Genomic DNA, 21045 nt, shown 5'->3' with positions numbered 1-21045 from the left:
ATCAGCCAAAATTTGACATTGAGCCAAAGAAGAATGTATTAATACAGGTGACGCAAAAGGTTGTTACAATTAGGATATAAATAGCATCTTAAAGGAGGACAGAAAAGTGGAGAGGTTTTGAGAGGGAATTCCAGATCTTAGGCCCCAGGTAGCTGAAGGCCCAGCAACCGATGGCGGAGCAGTAAAAATTGGGGATGCTCAAGAGGCCGGAATTAGAGGAATATGCAGAGATATAGGGACTGGATAAGGTTACAGAGGGTAGGGAGGGGCGAGGTCCTGGAAGGATTTGAACACAAGGGAAAAAGAAAATTATAATTCAGGCATTGCTGAACTGGGAATGATATAGATGGTACAGGTCCCAGCTGTATCATCACTTTGTTCCTCTTTGTACAACTGCAAGACATCAACTGATTCATAAAATCATGAGGAACTCAGTGTTGTTAATACCGATCCAAAACCAGTTGGTGAAATGTGAAGCCAGATGTTAATAATTTTCTTAATGATAGGTTTATTCCCAAAATGCAGCAAATTATACATCTACTTCTTACGCACTACCCACAGGATCCCAACAGTTTCTCTTTATGCTCTTTTTCAGCAAATCAAATGGACAAATTAATTAACAAGCTAACAAATTAAATTAAAGTGATATCCCCTTAAAGGGGAATGGTAACAAAGGAGGAATTTTCCCAAAGGAACTTTATTAAATAAAATTAAAATTTTATTTTGGGGAGTGAGGAAGCTCTCCAGTCCCTGCAATGCCCACAGCCACAAAAGATCCCTCTTTCGAAATGCTCTAAATACTTAAATAGTCAATGCCCTTCGCCTGTGCATCTTAACAACACAATTAAACATGTCATCAACAAGTGTGACAGGCATGGAAAGAAACATTGGGACATTGGACATTGGACATTAGGGGCAGACTTGCTAATGTGTCACTTGGCATAGCCACACTCACTCTTAACCTTGAGTTTATGGGTTCAAATCTCACTCCTGGTATTTGTGCCTGTTAATCTGCACTGATACTTCAGTGTTGAACTGATGGAGCACTTCACTCTCAAAGGTAATATCTTTTTATTCAGATGTACACCAAGGTCTGTCCTCCTGGACAAGACAGAAACATGATCCACATCTGTGAGTGTTTACAGCAGAAGTTAGTAATTACCCAACAATTTAGTGAGCCACTTCAGAAATGATCCTTGCTCTATTCCTCTCTGAATCACCGATAGTCTTCCCTAGCTGCTGAGGGCACTGGTCCAACTTTCTCCTCACAACACTTATCACCTCAGCTGTGACACTAGTTGAAGGTGAACAGGGCAAGTTGACTCACAAGAACACAAGAATTTAGGAGTAGCAGTAGGCCATTCAGCCCCTCGAGCCCCTGCTCCACCATTCAGTAAGATCATGGCTGATCTGGTCATGGTCTCAACTTCACTCCCTCATAACCCTTGACTCCCTTGTTGGTCAAAAATCTAACTCAACCTTGAATATATTCAATGACCCAGCCTCCACTGCTCTCTGGGGAAGAGAATTCTAAAGAGTAACAAACCTCTGCGAGAAGAAATTCCTCATCTCCGTCTAAAATGGGAGATCCCATATTTTAAACTATGCTCCCCTGGTTCTAGGAAAGAGAGGGAAAAGAGAGGGGCTGATAGAGAAACAAGAGGGAAAAGAGAGGGACTGATAGAGAAACAAGAAGGAAAAGAGAGGGACTGATAGAGAAACAGGAGGGAAAAGAGAGGGACTGATAGAGAAACAAGAAGGAAAAGAGAGGGACTGATAGAGAAACGAGAGGGAAAAGAGAGGGACTGATAGAGAAACAAGAAGGAAAAGAGAGGGGCTGATAGAGAAACAAGAAGGAAAAGAGAGGGACTGATAGAGAAACGAGAGGGAAAAGAGAGGGACTGATAGAGAAACAAGAAGGAAAAGAAAGGGACTGATAGAGAAACAGGAGGGAAAAGAGAGGGGCTGATAGAGAAACAAGAAGGAAAAGAGAGGGACTGATAGAGAAACGAGAGGGAAAAGAGAGGGGCTGATAGAGAAACGAGAGGGAAAAGAGAGGGGCTGATAGAGAAACGAGAGGGAAAAGAGAGGGATTGATAGAGAAACAAGAGGGAAAAGAGAGAGGCTGATAGAGAAATGGGAGGGAAAAGAGAGGGGCTGATAGAGAAAAGAGAGGGAAAAGAGAGGGACTGATGGAGAAATGAGAGGGAAAAGAGAGGGATTGATAGAGAAACAAGAAGGAAAAGAGAGGGACTGATAGAGAAACAAGAAGGAAAAGAGAGGGACTGATAGAGAAACAAAAGGGAAAAGAGAGGGACTGATAGAGAAACGAGAGAGAAAAGAGAGGGATTGATAGAGAAACGAGAGGGAAAAGAGAGGGACTGATAGAGAAACGAGAGGGAAAAGAGAGGGACTGATAGAGAAACAAGAAGGAAAAGAGAGGGACTGATAGAGAAACAGGAGGGAAAAGAGAGGGGCTGATAGAGAAACAAGAAGGAAAAGAGAGGGACTGATAGAGAAACGAGAGGGAAAAGAGAGGGGCTGATAGAGAAACGAGAGGGAAAAGAGAGGGGCTGATAGAGAAACGAGAGGGAAAAGAGAGGGATTGATAGAGAAACAAGAGGGAAAAGAGAGAGGCTGATAGAGAAATGGGAGGGAAAAGAGAGGGGCTGATAGAGAAAAGAGAGGGAAAAGAGAGGGACTGATGGAGAAATGAGAGGGAAAAGAGAGGGATTGATAGAGAAACAAGAAGGAAAAGAGAGGGACTGATAGAGAAACAAGAAGGAAAAGAGAGGGACTGATAGAGAAACAAAAGGGAAAAGAGAGGGACTGATAGAGAAACGAGAGAGAAAAGAGAGGGATTGATAGAGAAACGAGAGGGAAAAGAGAGGGATTGATAGAGAAATGGGAGGGAAAAGAGAGGGACTGATAGAGAAACGATAGGGAAAAGAGAGGGGTTGATAGAGAAACAAGAAGGAAAAGAGAGGGACTGATAGAGAAACAAGAAGGAAAAGAGAGGGACTGATAGAGAAACAAAAGGGAAAAGAGAGGGACTGATAGAGAAAAGAGAGGGAAAAGAGAGGGACTGATAGAGAAATGTGAGGGAAAAGAGAGGGACTGATAGCGAAATAAGAGGGAAAAGAGAGGGACTGATGGAGAAACGAGAGGGAAAAGAGAGGGACTGATAGAGAAATGAGAGGGAAAAGAGAGGGATTGATAGAGAAATGAGAGGAACTGATAGAGAAACGAGAGGGAAAAGAGAGGGACTGATAGAGAAACGAGAGGGAAAAGAGAGGGATTGATAGAGAAACAAGAGGGAAAAGAGAGAGGCGGATAGAGAAATGGGAGGGAAAAGAGAGGGGCTGATAGAGAAAAGAGAGGGAAAAGAGAGGGACTGATGGAGAAATGAGAGGGAAAAGAGAGGGATTGATAGAGAAACAAGAAGGAAAAGAGAGGGACTGATAGAGAAACAAAAGGGAAAAGAGAGGGACTGATAGAGAAACGAGAGGGAAAAGAGAGGGATTGATAGAGAAATGGGAGGGAAAAGAGAGGGACTGATAGAGAAACGAGAGGGAAAAGAGAGGGATTGATAGAGAAATGTGAGGGAAAAGAGAGGGACTAATAGCGAAATAAGAGGGAAAAGAGAGGGACTGATGGAGAAACGAGAGGGAAAAGAGAGGGGCTGATAGAGAAACAAGAGGGAAAAGAGAGGGATTGATAGAGAAATGAGAGGAACTGATAGAGAAACGAGAGGGAAAAGAGAGGGATTGATAGAGAAATGAGAGGAACTGATAGAGAAACGAGAGGGAAAAGAGAGGGATTGATATAGAAACGAGAGGGAAAAGAGAGGGACTGATAGAGAAATGTGAGGGAAAAGAGAGGGGCTGCTAGAGAAATGAGAGGGACTGATAGAGAAATGAAAGGGAAAAGAGATGGACTGATAGAGAAATGAGAGGGACTGATAGAGAAATGAAAGGGAAAAGAGAGGGGCTGATAGAGAAACGAGAAGGTAAAGAGAGGGGCTGATAGAGAAATGAGAGGGACTGATAGAGAAACGAGAGGGAAAAAAGAGGGACAGATAGAAAAATGAGAGAGAAAAGAGATGGATTGATGGAGAAACGAGAGGGACTGATAGAGAAATGAAAGGGAAAAGAGAGGGACTGATAGAGAAATGAGTTCCTTTGGTGGACAACCCAGGGTGGTACAATCTTAACACTGGAGTTGAATCATTCAGGAAGTGCATTACCATACGAAGTGTAGCAGAAACTTTACATTATCTCCCCAGAAAGCTTTGGATGCTGGGAATTAAATGGTATTTTGAAAATGAAGATGGGTAGATTTGTCTTAGGTATCAAGAGAATTGGAGCAAAGGTAATTAAGTGAGGTACTGATCACCAGGTTTGATGGGCTGAATGGCTTCCTCCTGCTCCTATTTTCTTGGCCAACATTCCAACATGAAGATCCTGTACTTGGATGTACAGAGCATACTTTCAAAGTTTGTAGATGTCATGAAACTCCGAAATGTAGTGAACTGTGGAGAGGACAGTAGCAGGTTTCAGAAGGACATAGACAAACCTGGTGAAATGGGCAGACACTTGGCAGGTTAAATATAACAGAGAGAAGAAGAGTGATACACTCTGGTAGGAAGAATAAGCAGAGGCAAAATAAACTAAATGGTAGAATTTGAAAGTGAGTGCGGGAACTGAGGAACATGGGGGTGTACCTCCAAAGGTGACAGGATAGGTTAAGAAGGCTTTTAAAGAATGTAGGGTCCTTGACTTTGTTTATGGCAGTTTAGAGTAAAAAAACAAGGGGATTATGCTATCCCTTTGTAAAACACTGAATAGATCCCAGCTGGAGGATTGTGTCCAATTTGGCTCAATTCATTAAGAAGGATGTCAAGGTCTTGGGGACGATCCAGAGGAGATTTACTAGAATGTAGCATGGATGAGGGACTTCATTTAATGTGGAGAGACTGGAGAAGCTAGGATTGTTCTCCTTAGAGCAGAGAAGCTTAAGGGGGGATTTAATAGAGGTGTTCAAAATCATTACAGTTTTGATAAAGTAAATAAGCAAAAACTACTTCCAATGGCAGAAGTTTCTCCTCACATCACCATTGCTTCTTTTGCCAATTACCTGAAATCTGTGCCTCTGATTCTCGACCCTTTCATGGGTGGGTACAGTTTCTCTCTATCTACCCTGTCCAGAACCCTCATGATTTTGAGTACCTCTATCAAATCTCCTCTCAATCTTCTCCTCTCTGAGAAGAATGATGCTAACTTCTCCAATCTCTCATCATAACTGAAGTTCCTCGTCCCTGGAACCATTCTCGTGAATCTTTCCTGCACTCTTTCCAATGCCTTCACATCCTTCCTAAAGTGCAGCACCCAGAGCTGGTCCAGGAGTCCAGCTGAGGTTGAAGCAGTATTTTATACCATAATACAAATCTCACTCACAAATATAAGTTAAAAATCAGCATCCATACTAAGCCAGGGGTACTGTGAAACCTGTGGTGGTGAATTTGCATTAATGTTTAAATGCATTTGGCATTGAACCTGTTGAAAGTAAATCTCTAAACCATTGTTCTTTTAGAAATAGCCTGTACAATAAAACTGAGTGCATTCAGAACATTAACTAATGAGATGTTAACACAAGAGTCAGATTGTCCTGAATGCAGTGATCCTGAGCAAAACTTACTTTAGTAGATAATGTGGGTGTTCCACTCGCACACAACATGGTTGAGAAGAGATCTGTACAGGGAACTAGAACATCGAATGAAACTGAGAACCAAGGCGATGCACAAACGGTTTTACACTTTGAAATGTTAAACTGCAAGTGTTCAGCACTTTCCACATCACAAATACTGAAAAGCAACATGGCTGTATGGAAATAATTTTGGAAGAAAAGCATTCTCATGCAAAGAGAAAAAGAGCAACTTTGCACCCAGTTTGCAAGAGAAAGGTTAGAAAAATAAAAGGAAATAGTTGCTACAGGAAATGCGAATTGATCAAGAGATAACTCCCTGAGTAGTGACCTCAAATAATCAAACCAGCTTTCTGCATTAAAGTGTCAACCAGGGGAAGACATCAGGTTTCATCTTATCCAGTAAGAGGGGAAAAGTCTAGTTGAGGATTAAAGGAAGAGGGAATGGTTTTGCTGGTACAAGAAACTCTGCAAACCTAACAAAAGCGAGACATATTTTCCATGCAGGAAGTGGAGGCTTCGAAGAAATGTGCTGTAGAACTTCTTCGGTTTCCTGAAAGGTGCGAGATGACAAAAGATTGAATGCTGCACTCTGGAACTCCACTGTGACAGGGGGAACTGGACTGACAGTGTCTGCATTGGTTGGTAACATGAGTGAAACGTCAAACAAGTTAACTGAGCAGCGGCAGGTTTGCGAACACCAGCCCTCTGTGTCTGTCCGAGTATTAATCCACCTGATCGTTGTCTTGCTGCTCGGACACATGGTCACAAGTGCCTTGCTGTACGTCTATTTTTCAGTGAAACTTGACAAGGTGAGGAAAATGGAAGGGCTCTTTAGTCCAAGGTGTTAAATTCGTTGTTGATATCTTTACTATTAATTTAACAGCTTTTTTAAAAATTAACTGCAGTACTCTTTCGTTGCATTGAGCCTTTATTAGTTGTCTGTAATATTCGATTGACTAGGTATATATTAAATTCAGAGAACTACTCAGAAGCCAAAATAACGATTTATTATGGGATGTTCAGGAATTCAGCAAAACACAGGGAGTGAAAAGAATTTCTATTCTATTTCTATAAAATTGCATTTCTATAAAATGCAAAAACAAATGGAAATCAGTAAAAAAAAACAAACTGCTAAATACTAAATGATCATCTTTAAGCATCATTGACTGGGCGGCAAATAATAAAATTAGAGCATTTTTAACTAGTTACACAGCTGTTTAACGGAGTTACCAAAACTGTTCCTCTGCCCTGCTTATTAATGGCATTAAAGCGCTGGAGAGGCTGTTTTTAAATGTCCGGACATTGTAGAATCTTATTACATTGAGAAAGGGAAAGGGCTGGGTCGGCCAGAGGTTAACTCCTGTTAAAGATGTGGTGGAAACGTATTGCTATCATCTATCTGTCCTTTCAAACTCTTTCATCAGCACGGGATAGTTTACATATGTTTGTTTTGTAACCTCCAAAAGGTTCAGGAAATTGTGAACACGGATCCAGAATATATGTTCCTGAAAATTATAAAAAAATGTGAAAATAAGAATCACATGGAAAAGGACAAACGTTTTTGTGATGATATAAGATCCGAACTTCAGCATCTGATTCAGGAGGTAAACCCTTTTACACTGTAAAACTTGTTCAACCTGCAATCCTATAGCAGCAAAATATACAAGTACTTTCCAGTGATTGGAAATGACCTGCTTATTGCAGATGGTTTCATTGGGTATGGTCACTTTGTTGGTCTTTTGATGTCTAAACCAGGTCTATTAAACTGGGTCAATGTTTATTTCTGCTTTTCGAGATGGCCTCGCGAGAGCGGGGATCAACATTTTAAACAATAAAGTCGATTCAGAGACTTCGAGAAGAGTTGATTCGTCAGTCAGACCAGAGAGATGATCCGAATGAAGACTAAACAACGGAGTCTAAACCAATGAATGTGTTTGTAAAAATATTGGGTTAATATACGATTCTGTGTAGAACTGAGGGTTGTTCAAAGCACAGGTAGAGATGGTGAAATAATGTGTTGGATATTGAGTTACTGGAGCCTGAGGAGATGCCAACTCAAGTGCAGAGGGCTCAGCTACATGAAACGTTAGATTGAGAAATGTTTTATTTGATTTAATGTCGGACATATTCTACAAAACCTGGTTCCTGGGAAGAAATGGTGCAATGGGAGGACTCTGTAAATGGTACAGACTGCAGACGGGCAGTGCTGAGGGAGTGCTGCAGTGTCGGAAGTGTTGCCCTTCTGAGATAGACATTGACGGCCATTGGATCTCCCAATGCCCTGAACATCATTCCTCCTTCAACTAACTTCACCAAAATTACCCATCAGCTGGGGACTCATCTTGCTTCTTCTGGGATGTCATTCATCCTATTTGAAGATTTGGGGTGGGGGGTGGGGGGGGCGGGGGTTGTCCGAGGTCCAATAGGTGCTATATAAATGCAGCATCTTTTACATTTTTTTTCCTTTTGTAGATATCTGGCAGGCAGAGAACTTGAGGGTTACACGGATGTTTAAAAGCAGCGTTTTTTTAAGGGGAGATTGAAAAGGAAAGTGGTAAACTCTGAAATAGATGAACAGTTGGTGCAGGAAGAAAAACATGATGAACTGAGATAGGCTGAGAGTGCAATAGTGTTGATGGGGAGAGTCCTCCTCTCTGTCTCTGCCTTTTCTCATGCTGTAATCTTCACAATGCTAATTGTGTGATCTTCCCCCTTTTCAGTACTTGGCCAACAACACTGAACAACAGCTACATGGCACAGGAGATCCAAAACAAGAAAAACAGATAGGTATTTCACAAATCAAACTCAACTTTTATTAACTGTATTCACCACAAAGGAAACTGCAGAAAGCCTACAAGTTGACAAATGCTCTAGTCATTTTTAGGGATCACATTTTTATAAAATGTGTCTAAGATTCAATTTTTGGAAATGTTGTAGATGCTCTGGGAGGGAATTCTTTGGCAAGATCAAAGAAACAATTATAAATTGATAAAACCTGTAGGTCAGCCATAAATTAAAGGCTATCCTTTTTAAATACCAATGTAACTTATAGAAATAAGCCTGTGAAACATGAATCATCTTGAGATTGGACTTGTCCTGCAGCAACCAGTATCAGACTGTGTGATGCATTGTCAGCAGAATGGAATTATACCACTACCTGTGCATCATTCAGGGTCACACTGTCACTCTCTGTACGTGTGTCTCAGTGCGCACTGAAAACTCCTGGCAGATTCATTTTTAACATTATGATCATGGGAGGTGGGGGTGGGGTATATTAAAAAGATCCCACATAAAGTTTTAAAAGTTGCCAACACTTTACACCAGTCAGGAGTTATATTGCAGTCAGGGTAAACCGGAATGGTGGTGTCTTACACCACTTGACTTTTATGTATTGCATATACAAATCAGTGTCTGATTTTAAAAGCTGATTCTCAATGATACAGTATTCACTGGCAGCATGTGGAAATTACCAGTAAGGCTCCCCCATAACTGCCCTAAATTTGATGTAACTGAGTGACTTGCTCAAAGTAGGTGTGGGTCAGGTACAAGTCAGACCAGCTAATCACTACAGATTTCCTTTGCTTCTATTACAGTCCAACACATTAGTAAAACAAAATAAAAATACCTGGAAAAACTCAGCAGGTCTGACAGCATCTGCGGAGAGGAACACAGTTAACGTTTCGAGTCCGAATGACTCTTCAACAGAACTAAGGAAAAATAGAAAAGAGGTGAAATATTAGCTGGTTTAAGGGGGGTGGGACAGGTAGAGCTGGACAGGGGGCCAGTGATAGGTGGAGATAACCAAAAGATGTCATAGACAAAAGGCCAAAGAGGTGTTGAAGGTGGTGATATTATCTAAGGAATGTGCTAATTAAGGGTAGAAAGCAGGACAAGCAAGGTACAGATAGCCCTAGTGGGGGTGGGGTGGGGGGAAGGAATCAAAAAAGGCTAAAAGGTAGAGATAAAACAATGGATGGAAATACATTTAAAAATAATGCAAATAGGTGGGAAAAGAAAAATCTATATAAATTATTGGAAAAAAAAGTGGGGTCGGAAAGGGGGTGGGGATGGAGGAGAGAGTTCATGATCTAAAATTGTTGAACTCAGTATTCAGTCCGGAAGGCTGTAAAGTGCCTAGTCGGAAGATGAGGTGCTGTTCCTCCAGTTTGCGTTGAGCTTCACTGGAACAATGCAGCAGGCCAAGGACAGACATGTAGGCAAGAGAGCAGGGTGGAGTGTTAAAATGGCAAGCGACAGGGAGGTCTGGGTAATGCTTGCGGACAGACTGAAGGTGTTCTGCAAAACGGTCACCCAGTCTTTGTTTGGTCTCTCCAATTTGGTCTGTCCGCAAGCATGACCCAGACCTCCCTGTCGTGTGCCATTTCAACACTCCACCCTGCTCTCTTGCCCACATGTCTGTCCTTGGCTTGCTGCATTGTTCCAGTGAAGCTCAACGCAAACTGGAGGAACAGCACCTCATCTTCCGACTAGGCACTTTACAGCCTTCCGGACTGAATATTGAGTTCAACAATTTTAGATCATGAACTCTCTCCTCCATCCCCACCCCCTTTCCGATCCCCCTTTTTTCCAATAATTTATGTAGATTTTTCTTTTCCCACCTATTTCCATTATTTTTAAATGTATTTCCATCCATTGTTTTATCTCTACCTTTTAGCCTATTTTGATCCCATCCCTTCACCCCACCCCCAATAGGGCTATCTGTACCTTGCTTGTCCTGCTTTCTACCCTTAATTAGCACATTCCTTAGATAATATCACCACCTTCAACACCTCTGTCCCCTTTTGTCTATGACATCTTTTGGTTATGTCCACCTATCACTGGCCCTCTATCCAGCTCTACCTGTCCCACCCACCCCCCCTTAAACCAGCTCTTTTCTATTTTTCTTTAGTTCTGTTAAAGAGTCATATGGACTCGAAACGTTAACTGTGTTCCTCTCCGCAGATGCTGCCAGACCTGCTGAGTTTTTCCAGGTATTTTTATTTATTTTTGTTTTGGATTTCCAGCATCCGCAGTTTTTTGCTTTTACGTTAGTAAAACATTTGTGTGTTTTACAACAGCCCCATTTTTAACTGCTTTATTTTAACTGAATCCAAAGTCTCAAACTGTCATGGTGGGATTTGAAATCATATCTCTGGATCATTAGGATAATCACCACTGTACCCCAAGTAGCAGTATAACTATTTTCTAAAAGCCTTAATAGTTGATTGCAGCAGACAATTGTTTCATCAATTACTCACTACCTAAACTCAAAGGCAGTGAGTTGCTGCTTTGAATGAGGTTTTGAAACTTGCTTTGATCTCCCAGATAAGTAATACTCTCTGCTAACTTACATTGAAATAATCCCCTGTGTAGGCCAATGTACCCACTTGCTGCACAGTGCACACAGTGGCCATCAGTATTTGCATTTCCACCACAGAGAAATCCAAATGAAGAAAGTTTTATAAACCATAAAGCCACTGTAATACAGTCGTATGGTTAATGTGTGATATGTGTCAAGTTAGTAAGGGGCTCTACATATTCCTGCTAAAGACCAAAGGCCCTTTCTTCACCGATGGATTGTTCATTGATTGTACAGTAATTTCCAATTTATTAATGGGATGTGGGCAGCACTGGCAATGCAGCATTTATTTCCTGTCCCCAGTTCCACTGAAGGCAGTTAAGGGTCAACCACATAGCAATGAATAAGTATAGGCCAGACTGGTAAAGACAGCAGATACCTCTCCCTGTGAGCTATTAGTGAACCAGCTAGCTTTTTCAACAATGACTTTTATCGTCAGATTTCTTCAATACAATTTCATAACTTGTCAAGATGGGATCTAAATTCATCATCTCCAAGTTTTTAATCCAGTACCATAATTATTAAGCTACCCAATAACTGTAAAATCCTAACAAATACCTTAGAAGTACTGTGTGTAATACATCCCACTAAGCGCTAATGTGCTGAATTTTTGTCTGTTTCATTGTACTATGAAATAGCACTGACTAGATCGTGGACTTCAGTGTCCTTTATAAAGAGTTTAGTATTGTTTAGTTTTGATAACCAATATAAAAGGACCAATTTTCTTTCAAAGAAAGCCATGTGGTTTGCATTATTCTAACAGCAGATTTTGTCCCTCAATATGACACAGTTCTGCTGCTTTATATGCTGCAGGATTTGGCTTAAATTCCTTAAGGCATTAACTGTACTTTACATATTTTCCCTTGCCCGAACACTCAATCCTAAATGTCTATTGCTGTCGTGTACTTTATCCCATTAAAGGTTGGTGGGGCTGCCTGATCAGAGTGAAGGGCAGCCCAGTCCAGGGTAATGGCGTCTCCAAGGCTGCCTCTTAGACCTTTGGGCTGCTACGCAGTCAGGCCAAGGAAGGCAATTATTGATGGGACTGGCCAGTTATTTCTCAGTTCCTGGAGTTTGAGAGACTGCAAAGTGCTTTCCTGAACTAGTAATATTTCACACACGGAGCACAACTGAGTTGTAATGTTGGCGGAGGCTGAGGTCTGATCTCTTACAATCCAGAACTGCTTCAGTGGTTTTTGTTCCGGCCTTCATTGTCGCTCAATATCTTGCTTCCTTCTGACATCCTTTCTCTGTGGCAACAAAATGACATATTATCCACATTGATAATCGCAGCCTTCACTCAGTTAGTAACACCCTCTCTTCTGAGCCAGAGGTTGTGGGTTCAAACCTCCACTCTAAAAAAATCTAGGCTGACAAACCACTGAGGGGTTGCTGCACTCTCAGATGAGACATTAAACTGAGCTCCTATTTTCCCTCCCAGATGGATGCTATTTGAAGCAGAGCAGGGGAGTTATCTCTGGTGTCCTAATGAATCTCAATCCCTGAATCAACATGGTTAATATAGATTATCTGATCATTATCACATTGTTGTTTGTGGGATCTTGCTGTGTACAAATTGGCTGCTGCATTTCCTACATTATAACCGTGATTACGCTTCAGGAAGTATTTTGTTTGGCTGTAAAGTGCTTTGGGGCATCCTAAAGATGTAAAAGGTGCTATTGAAGTGCAAGATATATATACAACATATATCTAGAAATGCAAAAGATTTTGCAGACTGACTGTGGGTATTATGTGTGGCATTGTTTTAAAGTTTTCTTCAATGTTGTTTATCTTGATATTTAGGTAGCCACCCTGATACAATGACTGACAGCATCAACAACCTGCACCGCACTGCAGCTCATCTCATTGCTACAAACAGAGCTGAAAATACACCAGGTAAGATCCAAGGATCATTTGAAAGATTGGTTCACTATTGGGAGAGTTACCTGCACTGTGCAAAGTTTACATAGGAATTGTGTGTTATAAATACAGACCTAGGAATTTATAAATGAATAAGTCAATGGTAAAAGCACATCAATGTAAGATTTCTAATATATTGAAATAGATAAAGATGTGATATTTTATATATCATGACTTTAATATATTTGGCTCTTATACTCCTGGGGAATCCCCTTGCTTTTCACTCTCCATCTTGTGATATAGTGGGCATTAGTTAGAAATATATTAAACTGATGTATGTCACACACTCCATATGTGATGTGTAGTCACGCCAGCAGTTGGACACATTTAGCATCAGGAGGATGGTAAGAGTGCTAGGATACTGCTCTTTTTGATATGTATAAATGACTTGGATACAGGAATACAATACCCAGCTGGGAGGAGTGGCAGACAATGAGGATGAGAATAATCAACTGCAACAGGACATAGATAGACTAGCAGAATGAGCAGGGAAGTGGCAGGTGGAATTTAATACAGAGAAGTGTGAGGTGTTACATTTTTATAGAAGGGACAGGGAGAGGCAATATAGACTTAATGAGTGTGCAGGGACAGAGGGACTGGGGGTGCATGTACATGTGTAGGACATATTGAGAGAGCGGTTAGCAAAGCATATGGGATCTTGGGCTTCATAATTAGAGGCATTGAGCATAAAAACTGGAAAGTTAGGCAGAACATTTATAAAGCTCTGATTAGGTCCTAACTAGAGAATTGCATCCAGTTCTGTTCACCACACTTTAGGAAGGATGTGCGGGTCCTTGAAAAGGGGCAGAGGGGATTTAGTAGAATGGTTCCAGGGATGGGGAATTTTAGTTCCAAGGTTAGGTTGGAAAAGCTGGGGCTGTTCTCCTTGGAGTAAAGGAGATTGAGAGGGGATTTGATAGAAGTGTACACGACTCTGCAGACAGTAACTTACATTCTGACCCCCAAAGCCTGTCCACCATCAACAAGGCACAAGTCAGGAGTGTGATTGAATATTCCCCACTTGCCTGGATGAGTTCAGCTCCCACAACACTCAAGAAGTTTGACACCACCCAGGACAAAGCAGCCCATTTGATTGGCACCACATCCACAAACATTCACTCCCTCCACCTCAGTAACAGCAGTGTGTACCATCTACAAGATGCACTGTAGGAATTCACCAAGGCTCCTTCGACAGCACCTTCCAAACCCGCAACCTCTACCATCTAGAAGGACAAGGGCAGCAGATAGATGGGAACACCACCACCTGGAAGTTTCCCTCCAAGTCACTCACCATCCTGACTTGGAAATATATCACCGTTCCTTCACTGTCGCTGGGTCAAAATCCTGGAACTCCCTCCCTAACAGCACTGTGGCTGTACCTACACCACATGGACTGCAGCGGTTCAAGAAGGCAGCTCACCATCACCTTCTCAAGGGGCAATTAGGGATGGGCAATAAATCTGGTCAAGCCAGCAAAGCCCGCATCCTATTAAAGAATTTTAAAAAATGGTTATAACAGGTTTAGATAAGGTTAACAAGGAAAGGTTGCTCCCTTTGGTTGATGGTACAAGGATTAGGAGGGGGGTCTTGGGTAACGTCTCTGCCCCTGAGCCAGACGCTCTGGGTTCAAGTCCCAATGCAGGACCTGATGGCTAAGGAAGGTGTTTTCATAACACTGCGAAACAGGTTGAGTATCAATCTGCAAATCCCGCTAACACACACCAATGACAGGCGGGAAGAGTGGGGGAGATTCCTGGTCAGTCATGTGATGGAAAGAGCGTTGGAGCCTCTACCTTCACCATCCATAGGCCCAGACTACAAAGAGCATGTTGCCACAGCAACACATACTCCCTGATTGTCTGTAACACCCCATCACTAGGACTGGGGGACACAGATTTAAGGTTTTGCACGAGTCATGCAGGGGGGATGTGGGGAAGAGAGTTTTTAAGCTGCGAGTGGTAATGGCCTGGAACTCACTGCCCACGAGGATGGTGCAAGTGGAAACAATCAATGATTTCAAAAGGAAATTGGATGGGCACCTGAAGGAAATTAAATTTACAGGATTACGGGGATTGAGTGGAGAGTGGGACTGACAGGATTGCTCCGCAGACAGCTGGCATGGACCCGATGGGCTGAAAGGCCTCCATTTGTGCTGTAAATGACTCTATGACTATGAGGGGTCTCATGAGTGTAGGAAACTGTACCCCCCCTCCCCCCCCCCCTACACACACACACACACACACACACACACACACACAAAGCTGCAGCCTCACTTGCGCAGTCTAAGGGGTTTGCTTTCCTGGACTCTTCACACAAACAGTCAATGGCATTACCATCACTAAATCCCCCACTATCAACATCCTGGGGGTTACCATTGACCAGAAACTGAACTGGACCCAGCCATATTAATACTGTGGCTACAAGAACAGGTCAGAGACTAGGAATCCTGCAGCGAGTAACTCACCTCCTGACTCCCCAAAGCCTGTCCACCATCTACAAGGCACAAGTCAGGAGTGTGATGGAATATTCCCCACTTGCCTGGATGAGTGCAGCTCCCACAACACTCAAGAAGCTTGACACCATCCAGGACAAAGCAATCCGCTTGTTTGGCACCACATCCACAAACATTCACTCCCTCCACCACCGATGCACAGTAACAGCAGTGTGTACCATCTACAAGATGCACTACAGGATTTCACCAAGGCTCCTTCAACAGCACCTTCCAAATCCATGACCAGTACCACCTAGAAGGACAAGGGCAGCAGATACATGGGAACACCTCTGCCTGCAAGTTCCCCTCCAAGTCACTCACCATCCTGATTTGGAAATATATGGCCGTTCCTTCACTGTCGCTGGGTCAAAATCCTGGAACTCCCTTCTTAACAGCACTGTGGATGTACCTACACCACATGGACTGCAGCGGTTCAAGAAGGCAGCTCACCACCACCTTCTCAAGGGCAATTAGGGATGGGCAATAAATGCTGGCCCAGCCAGCGAAGCCCACATCCCGTGAAAAGAATAAAAAGAATATAGTTTGGAGAGGTGGGGTGTTATGACATCAGGAATGAGAAATGACTCCCTGCTCCACCTCCATTTATTATTCCCTGTGCACCTGCAGGATGCATAGTCAGATCCCACTGCATTGTCGACAGGCCATGGGAGGTCAATAACATCTTGAAATGAATTTGAAAAGAACATATTTCGGAATGAAAACCATTCATAACCTTAGAATTCTGATACTTGTTGTAACAAACGTGAAGTAAATATACAGGATTTTTCCTTCTGAACCATCTTTGTGCTATTAAGATGCAAGATGTCAATGGAATACTTTTTAGGCCAATGTCAGCATTAAACATTCTCAGGTCAAGTGTAGTGTGAAATGCGAATAATGTTTCTTCTCCACTATCACACACTGCGCTTTAACCTCAGGCATAACCTCAAAGGAGTCGACTGTACTAATGTGACCTTTTTCATTTCACAGCTCAGCCCCATAGGGATCTCTGAGTCAGACTATTAAACGCCACCAAATTACGGGCAGTTTTGTTCCCTGGGCTATTTACAACTCATGGCTGAATTGGCCCCACGATCTTCAGGCCAGGCAGCAGAATCTGGGGTAGATTCTGGGGCAATTCCATACTGTCTCTGCCCCTTGTTTCCTGTCCCAGGAAAGTCCAGTGGAGGTGTATGTAAATGGTGTCTGCTGCTCCCCCATTTCCCCAGCCCCATCCCCTCCCCATCCCCTTCCCCTTCCCCTTCCCCCATCTCAACCCCCAATCCTCCCCATCCCTCCAGCTCCTCCCCTCCCCTTCCCCCACTTCAACACCCACTCCTCCCCTCCCCTTCCCCCACCTCAACCCCCACTCCTCCCCCAATCCCCCAGCTCCATCCCCTCCCTTACTCCACCTCAACCCCCACTCCTCCCCTCCCCTTCCCCCACCTCAACCCCCACTCCTCCCCTCCCCTTCCCCCACCTCAACCCCCACTCCTCCCCACCCTCCAGCTCCTCACTTTGCTCTTCTCTCACTTCTCCCCTCCCCCACACCTCCCCGTCCATGCGGACATCATTAGAAGGTTGAGACTGATGGAATGACATCATTGATCAGAAATGGCCACCTCCAGGTGCCAATGCTCTGTTGTAAAATCCACAAACAGGTCACATGGGCCCAGTAGAACCACAAATGCAGTTTCTGAAAGGCAACTTTTTAAAAGAAAAACAAGGTGATGCTGTGAAATTTGTGATTTCATCGCCAATGGCTTGAAGCCATTGATCTCTGGACCTGCTCTTGATCCACTGTTCCAGCTCCTGTTGTAATTGGCCCCTCAGCAAACCGCAGGATGTAACACTTGTCACCTCGGGCAGGCCACACGTTTGATCAGTACTGAGTTAACCAATTTGAGCTAGGGCAATTGTGGAGCTCCTCTCATTGGCTGAAATGCTCCTGGGTCAACAGAAGAGCCGAATAATAGCAAAATAGCCGGGGTTCCCACTCCCAATTTCTCTCCAATAGCCTCTACAGTAAAGCATGCTGACATAGATTCTGGGTGAAGATTGTATGAGATTTGGCTATGGTGCCTCTGAAGTCCAATAGCCCATTGACGTTGTCATGATTCATTCATAAAGACAGACCTCATATCTCTGAGGGAGCAAAGAGTCTGTCTGCCAACATCTGAGAATCCCCACATGGAGAGTCAGTATTTTAATTGGCCTCTGAAACAAAAAGTTGGGTGTTTAAGCTTCACTTCTGGTCTTGAGTTCATAATGTCAGCTGATATTTCATTGCACCACTGAGGGAATGCTACATTGGCAGAGAGGTGCTGCCTTTTAGTTGAAGCATTAAACTGAGGCCCATCTGCCTGTTCAGATGAACATAAATAACCCCAATGTACTATTTGGGGAGCAGGCGAGTATGTCTAGTTTTCTGTCCATTAATATTCCCTGAATGAACACAGTCAAAACTGATTAATGTGTCATTATATAAGTTGCTGTTTGTGGGATCTTGCTGTGCATCATTCGGGTTACGGCATTGCTCATGTGACAACACTGATGGCACTTCAAAAATAATTAATTGGCTGTGAGCATTCTGGGGTGCTCTGAGGACGAGAAAGGCAATACATAAATGCAAGTTCTTCCTTTCTAGAGGAGATAATGAATTAATCATTTAAATGATTGTGAACCTATCACAATTACAATGCCCTGTGTACGGATTGGAATACATGCTAAGGAAGAAAATTTGGGTTGGATTTAAATGATTCTGTTCTGGTGAAACTAGTCTGCTGAAATCATGGTTCAATTCATTCAGGTTAGTCAGTATTTAACTGTCACAATCGAGGAAGGAAAAGGCTAATTAGAAAAAGAACTGTTTAAAAAAAAAAGTCAAGCATTTAAGAGTCTAGTGTTTGGCTCATTATTGTGGTTCTAGTCACTAGTCTGAGACAATTGGCTTACATTAGATGCACTTTATTACATGTCCTAGACAGGTTGAAACTATGCAGTAATTCAAACAGTGGTGATTCTTTGATGCTTTCTATAACAATTGACTTTCTTTTCTCTCATTAGACTCTGCCTTTCCTAATGACAAAGGACAACCAATAAAACAATGGATGGCTAAAGGGTTTCCTGCTTTTACAAACAACATAAATTATACCAGTGGTAAGCTAGTTATAACTGAGCCCGGATTTTACTATGTGTACTGTCAGATTAGTTTTCGACTATCCAGTAACAAAAGTGAGAACTCATCCAGTGCACCGTTTCTTCAGTACGTCTATTTGCAAAGAATAAAGGGGCAAGTGACTCTACTAATGAAGGCATCCAAAACACCAGTGGACAAAAAGGAGGCTGCTAGTTTCAACTCAGTCAATCAAGGAGGAGTGTTTGAGTTGAAAACAGGAGACAAGCTGTTTGTGACTGTTACTAAAACAGATCTGCTCAGCTATGACAAAGCCACTTACTTTGGTATCTTTCAGCTTTAAGTCCTTCTGCTAAAACTTGACTTAAAGTTTGCTGTCAGATAGAAAATTGGTTCCATTTCTCAACAGCTCAGGTCTTTTGTCAGTGGCTCATTGCTTTAACTGCTTCCTCGCAGAGTTTTCCCAAAGAAATCTGCAAGGTTTTATAATTCTACAGTCAGCAACAAAATACAATTCAGTAAAAAAAATTCCAGCTTTTCAACACTTCTTAATCACCCCTCCCACTGCTAGCAGTCTCCAGTTCCGCTGTAAATCAAACATCCCATTTCATTCTTTTAAGATTTCCATAGAAATACAGAAAAATTACAGATCTTAACAGATCAACATTCTAAAAACATTGCAAGATATTGAGTGGGCGCAGTTCCTCAAACTCCTTCACATTTACTCACACCAGTTCTCCACTAGAGCAACACGTGCAAGAAACTGATACTGAAATATCTGTTCCCTGAATCAATACTCGGTGATGTTTGAGGTCAGATTTTAGCAGTTGGGTGCGAATTGCAATCACCTTTACCCCAGGACCTGCAATTAGATATTTATTCCTTGTGCTTCGAGCTGACCTCGGGCTCAGCTGCAACGCCTGGTTTCGGAGTCAGCCACCAACTGGGTTGGAAATGGTCATTTCGGCGGCTTTTACCCCCCTTTAAACATTCAGCTTTTTGTTTTCGTTGGGAGAGGGGAGGGATTGTCAAATCCTGCAAATTGAGAGAGGAGAGAGAGGGGGGGGGGTGTATTTTGATTCACCGAATTTGTGATTAAACTTACACTCTTGAACAATGACTGATTTTAAGTGCTGACTGGAGATGGTTGATAAATGCATCCTGTGTAGAAACAGCAGCCTCGAAGCCTGTAAACAGAAAACCACAGGTCGACAGCACTGGGGCAAAGCTTCCGAGTGAGCATTGCATGCGCTGCATGTCCCTCGTGTTCTTGCCTAAGCGGAGTTCGTATGAAAAATATAGTGAGCAGGTTAAAGAAGGGGAGTCAATCTGATTGAACTGACATTGAGGGAAAGCTAAGTACCACCGATCGCAGCGAACAGGTTCATTTCTAATGTGGGAGTAGCACCATTGTGGTGAAACCATCTCATTTACATCATTTTTCAAAAATGTATTTAAGGTAATATTCTAATTGCATGCATAAAGCATCATATTTGAAAGGGCACATTAAACGCCCCAGTAACTTTGCAGATAAACAGCCCTAAATAGACTCGTTCTATTCCATTGTTCTTATGAAGTGGTTTAACAATCGAAGCGATGCCTGCTCGATAGCTGAACCATAGACACTCAGGAGGAAGTGAATCTTTTAAATAATGTGTTACCACTTCAGCAGTTCTTGCTAAACAAAATTTTGTTATTGCAAAGTAATTTTTCCTCCTAAATTTGCTACTGACTTTATTCTACATCATCAAGATCAACCGAGCTGTCCCGTTGTAACCAGTTCCGACAGCACTAGAGTTTTTTTTTTAAACACCGTCCGTCCATCAAACCAAACTTTGCAGATTGTCAGTGTGATGTCTACTCCCCACAGGGAGCACCTGTCAGGCAAAATGCACTGGAACAGCATCTCTGGCCTGCCGTTCCTTTTTTTTTGCACAAAGCACTAATTATTCCCATCACCCCCTGTCCTGTGAAAAGTGTGTCACGCAGTTAAATAGTTGAAAGTCTTATTGTGAGCTCCGTGCTACCATGAATGTTTGCAAGAAATGCTAAAATAGCACTTAGAATTTCCATGTGCATTTCAGGGATTTCTGAAAATGCTTTTTTTTTTGTATCTTATTTATCATATTCTGGAACAGGACAATTAAATTGCACTTGTCAAGTTAATAATTACAAAAGCCTATTTCTTGTCTGTGTGTGTGTGTGTGTGTGTGTGTGAGGGTAGGTGTATTTTTTGAGTGTATTTGGTATTTTGTGCAGAATACAAATCTCAGGCTAATACACTTCAAAAAATAATCGCAGCTGAGTGACTACAATACTTTTCCAATTGTCGGTTTTGCCTGTTGTTTAATAATATTAAGATTATCCTATTTATTTGATTAAATTGTTCACATTTCATGAATTGTTTTACAGTATTGCTTATTTTTGTGAATA

The 21045-nt window shown here is 42.4% G+C and overlaps 1 protein-coding gene across 1 annotated transcript; it reads left to right on the top strand.

The window, feature by feature from the left end:
* Positions 1 to 6059: 6059 nt before the first annotated feature.
* LOC144683347 (CD40 ligand-like) lies at positions 6060 to 19646 on the top strand. Its single transcript, XM_078546282.1, has 5 exons — positions 6060 to 6515; positions 7173 to 7310; positions 8427 to 8493; positions 12869 to 12961; positions 18543 to 19646. Exons 1-5 carry the CDS (start codon positions 6354 to 6356, stop codon positions 18953 to 18955), a joined length of 873 nt encoding a protein of 290 aa, XP_078402408.1. The 5' UTR covers positions 6060 to 6353; the 3' UTR covers positions 18956 to 19646.
* Positions 19647 to 21045: the final 1399 nt, after the last annotated feature.

The sequence above is a fragment of the Cetorhinus maximus genome, chromosome 8 (genome assembly GCF_964194155.1).
Source record: "Cetorhinus maximus chromosome 8, sCetMax3.hap1.1, whole genome shotgun sequence".
In the NCBI taxonomy this organism is placed as follows: Eukaryota; Metazoa; Chordata; class Chondrichthyes; order Lamniformes; family Cetorhinidae; genus Cetorhinus; species Cetorhinus maximus.
Note: the sequence above shows the minus strand (reverse complement) of the source record. Positions and strands in the feature narration are given on the sequence as shown.

Excerpts from the sequence above, each read along its gene's own strand:
- LOC144683347 (XM_078546282.1), top strand. The coding sequence starts at position 6,354 with ATGAGTGAAACGTCAAACAAGTTAACTGAGCAGCGGCAGGTTTGCGAA. Across the intron at positions 6,516-7,172 it reads TTTCAGTGAAACTTGACAAG|GTTCAGGAAATTGTGAACAC; the intron begins GTGAGGAAAATG and ends AACCTCCAAAAG. Across the intron at positions 12,962-18,542 it reads CAGAGCTGAAAATACACCAG|ACTCTGCCTTTCCTAATGAC; the intron begins GTAAGATCCAAG and ends TTCTCTCATTAG.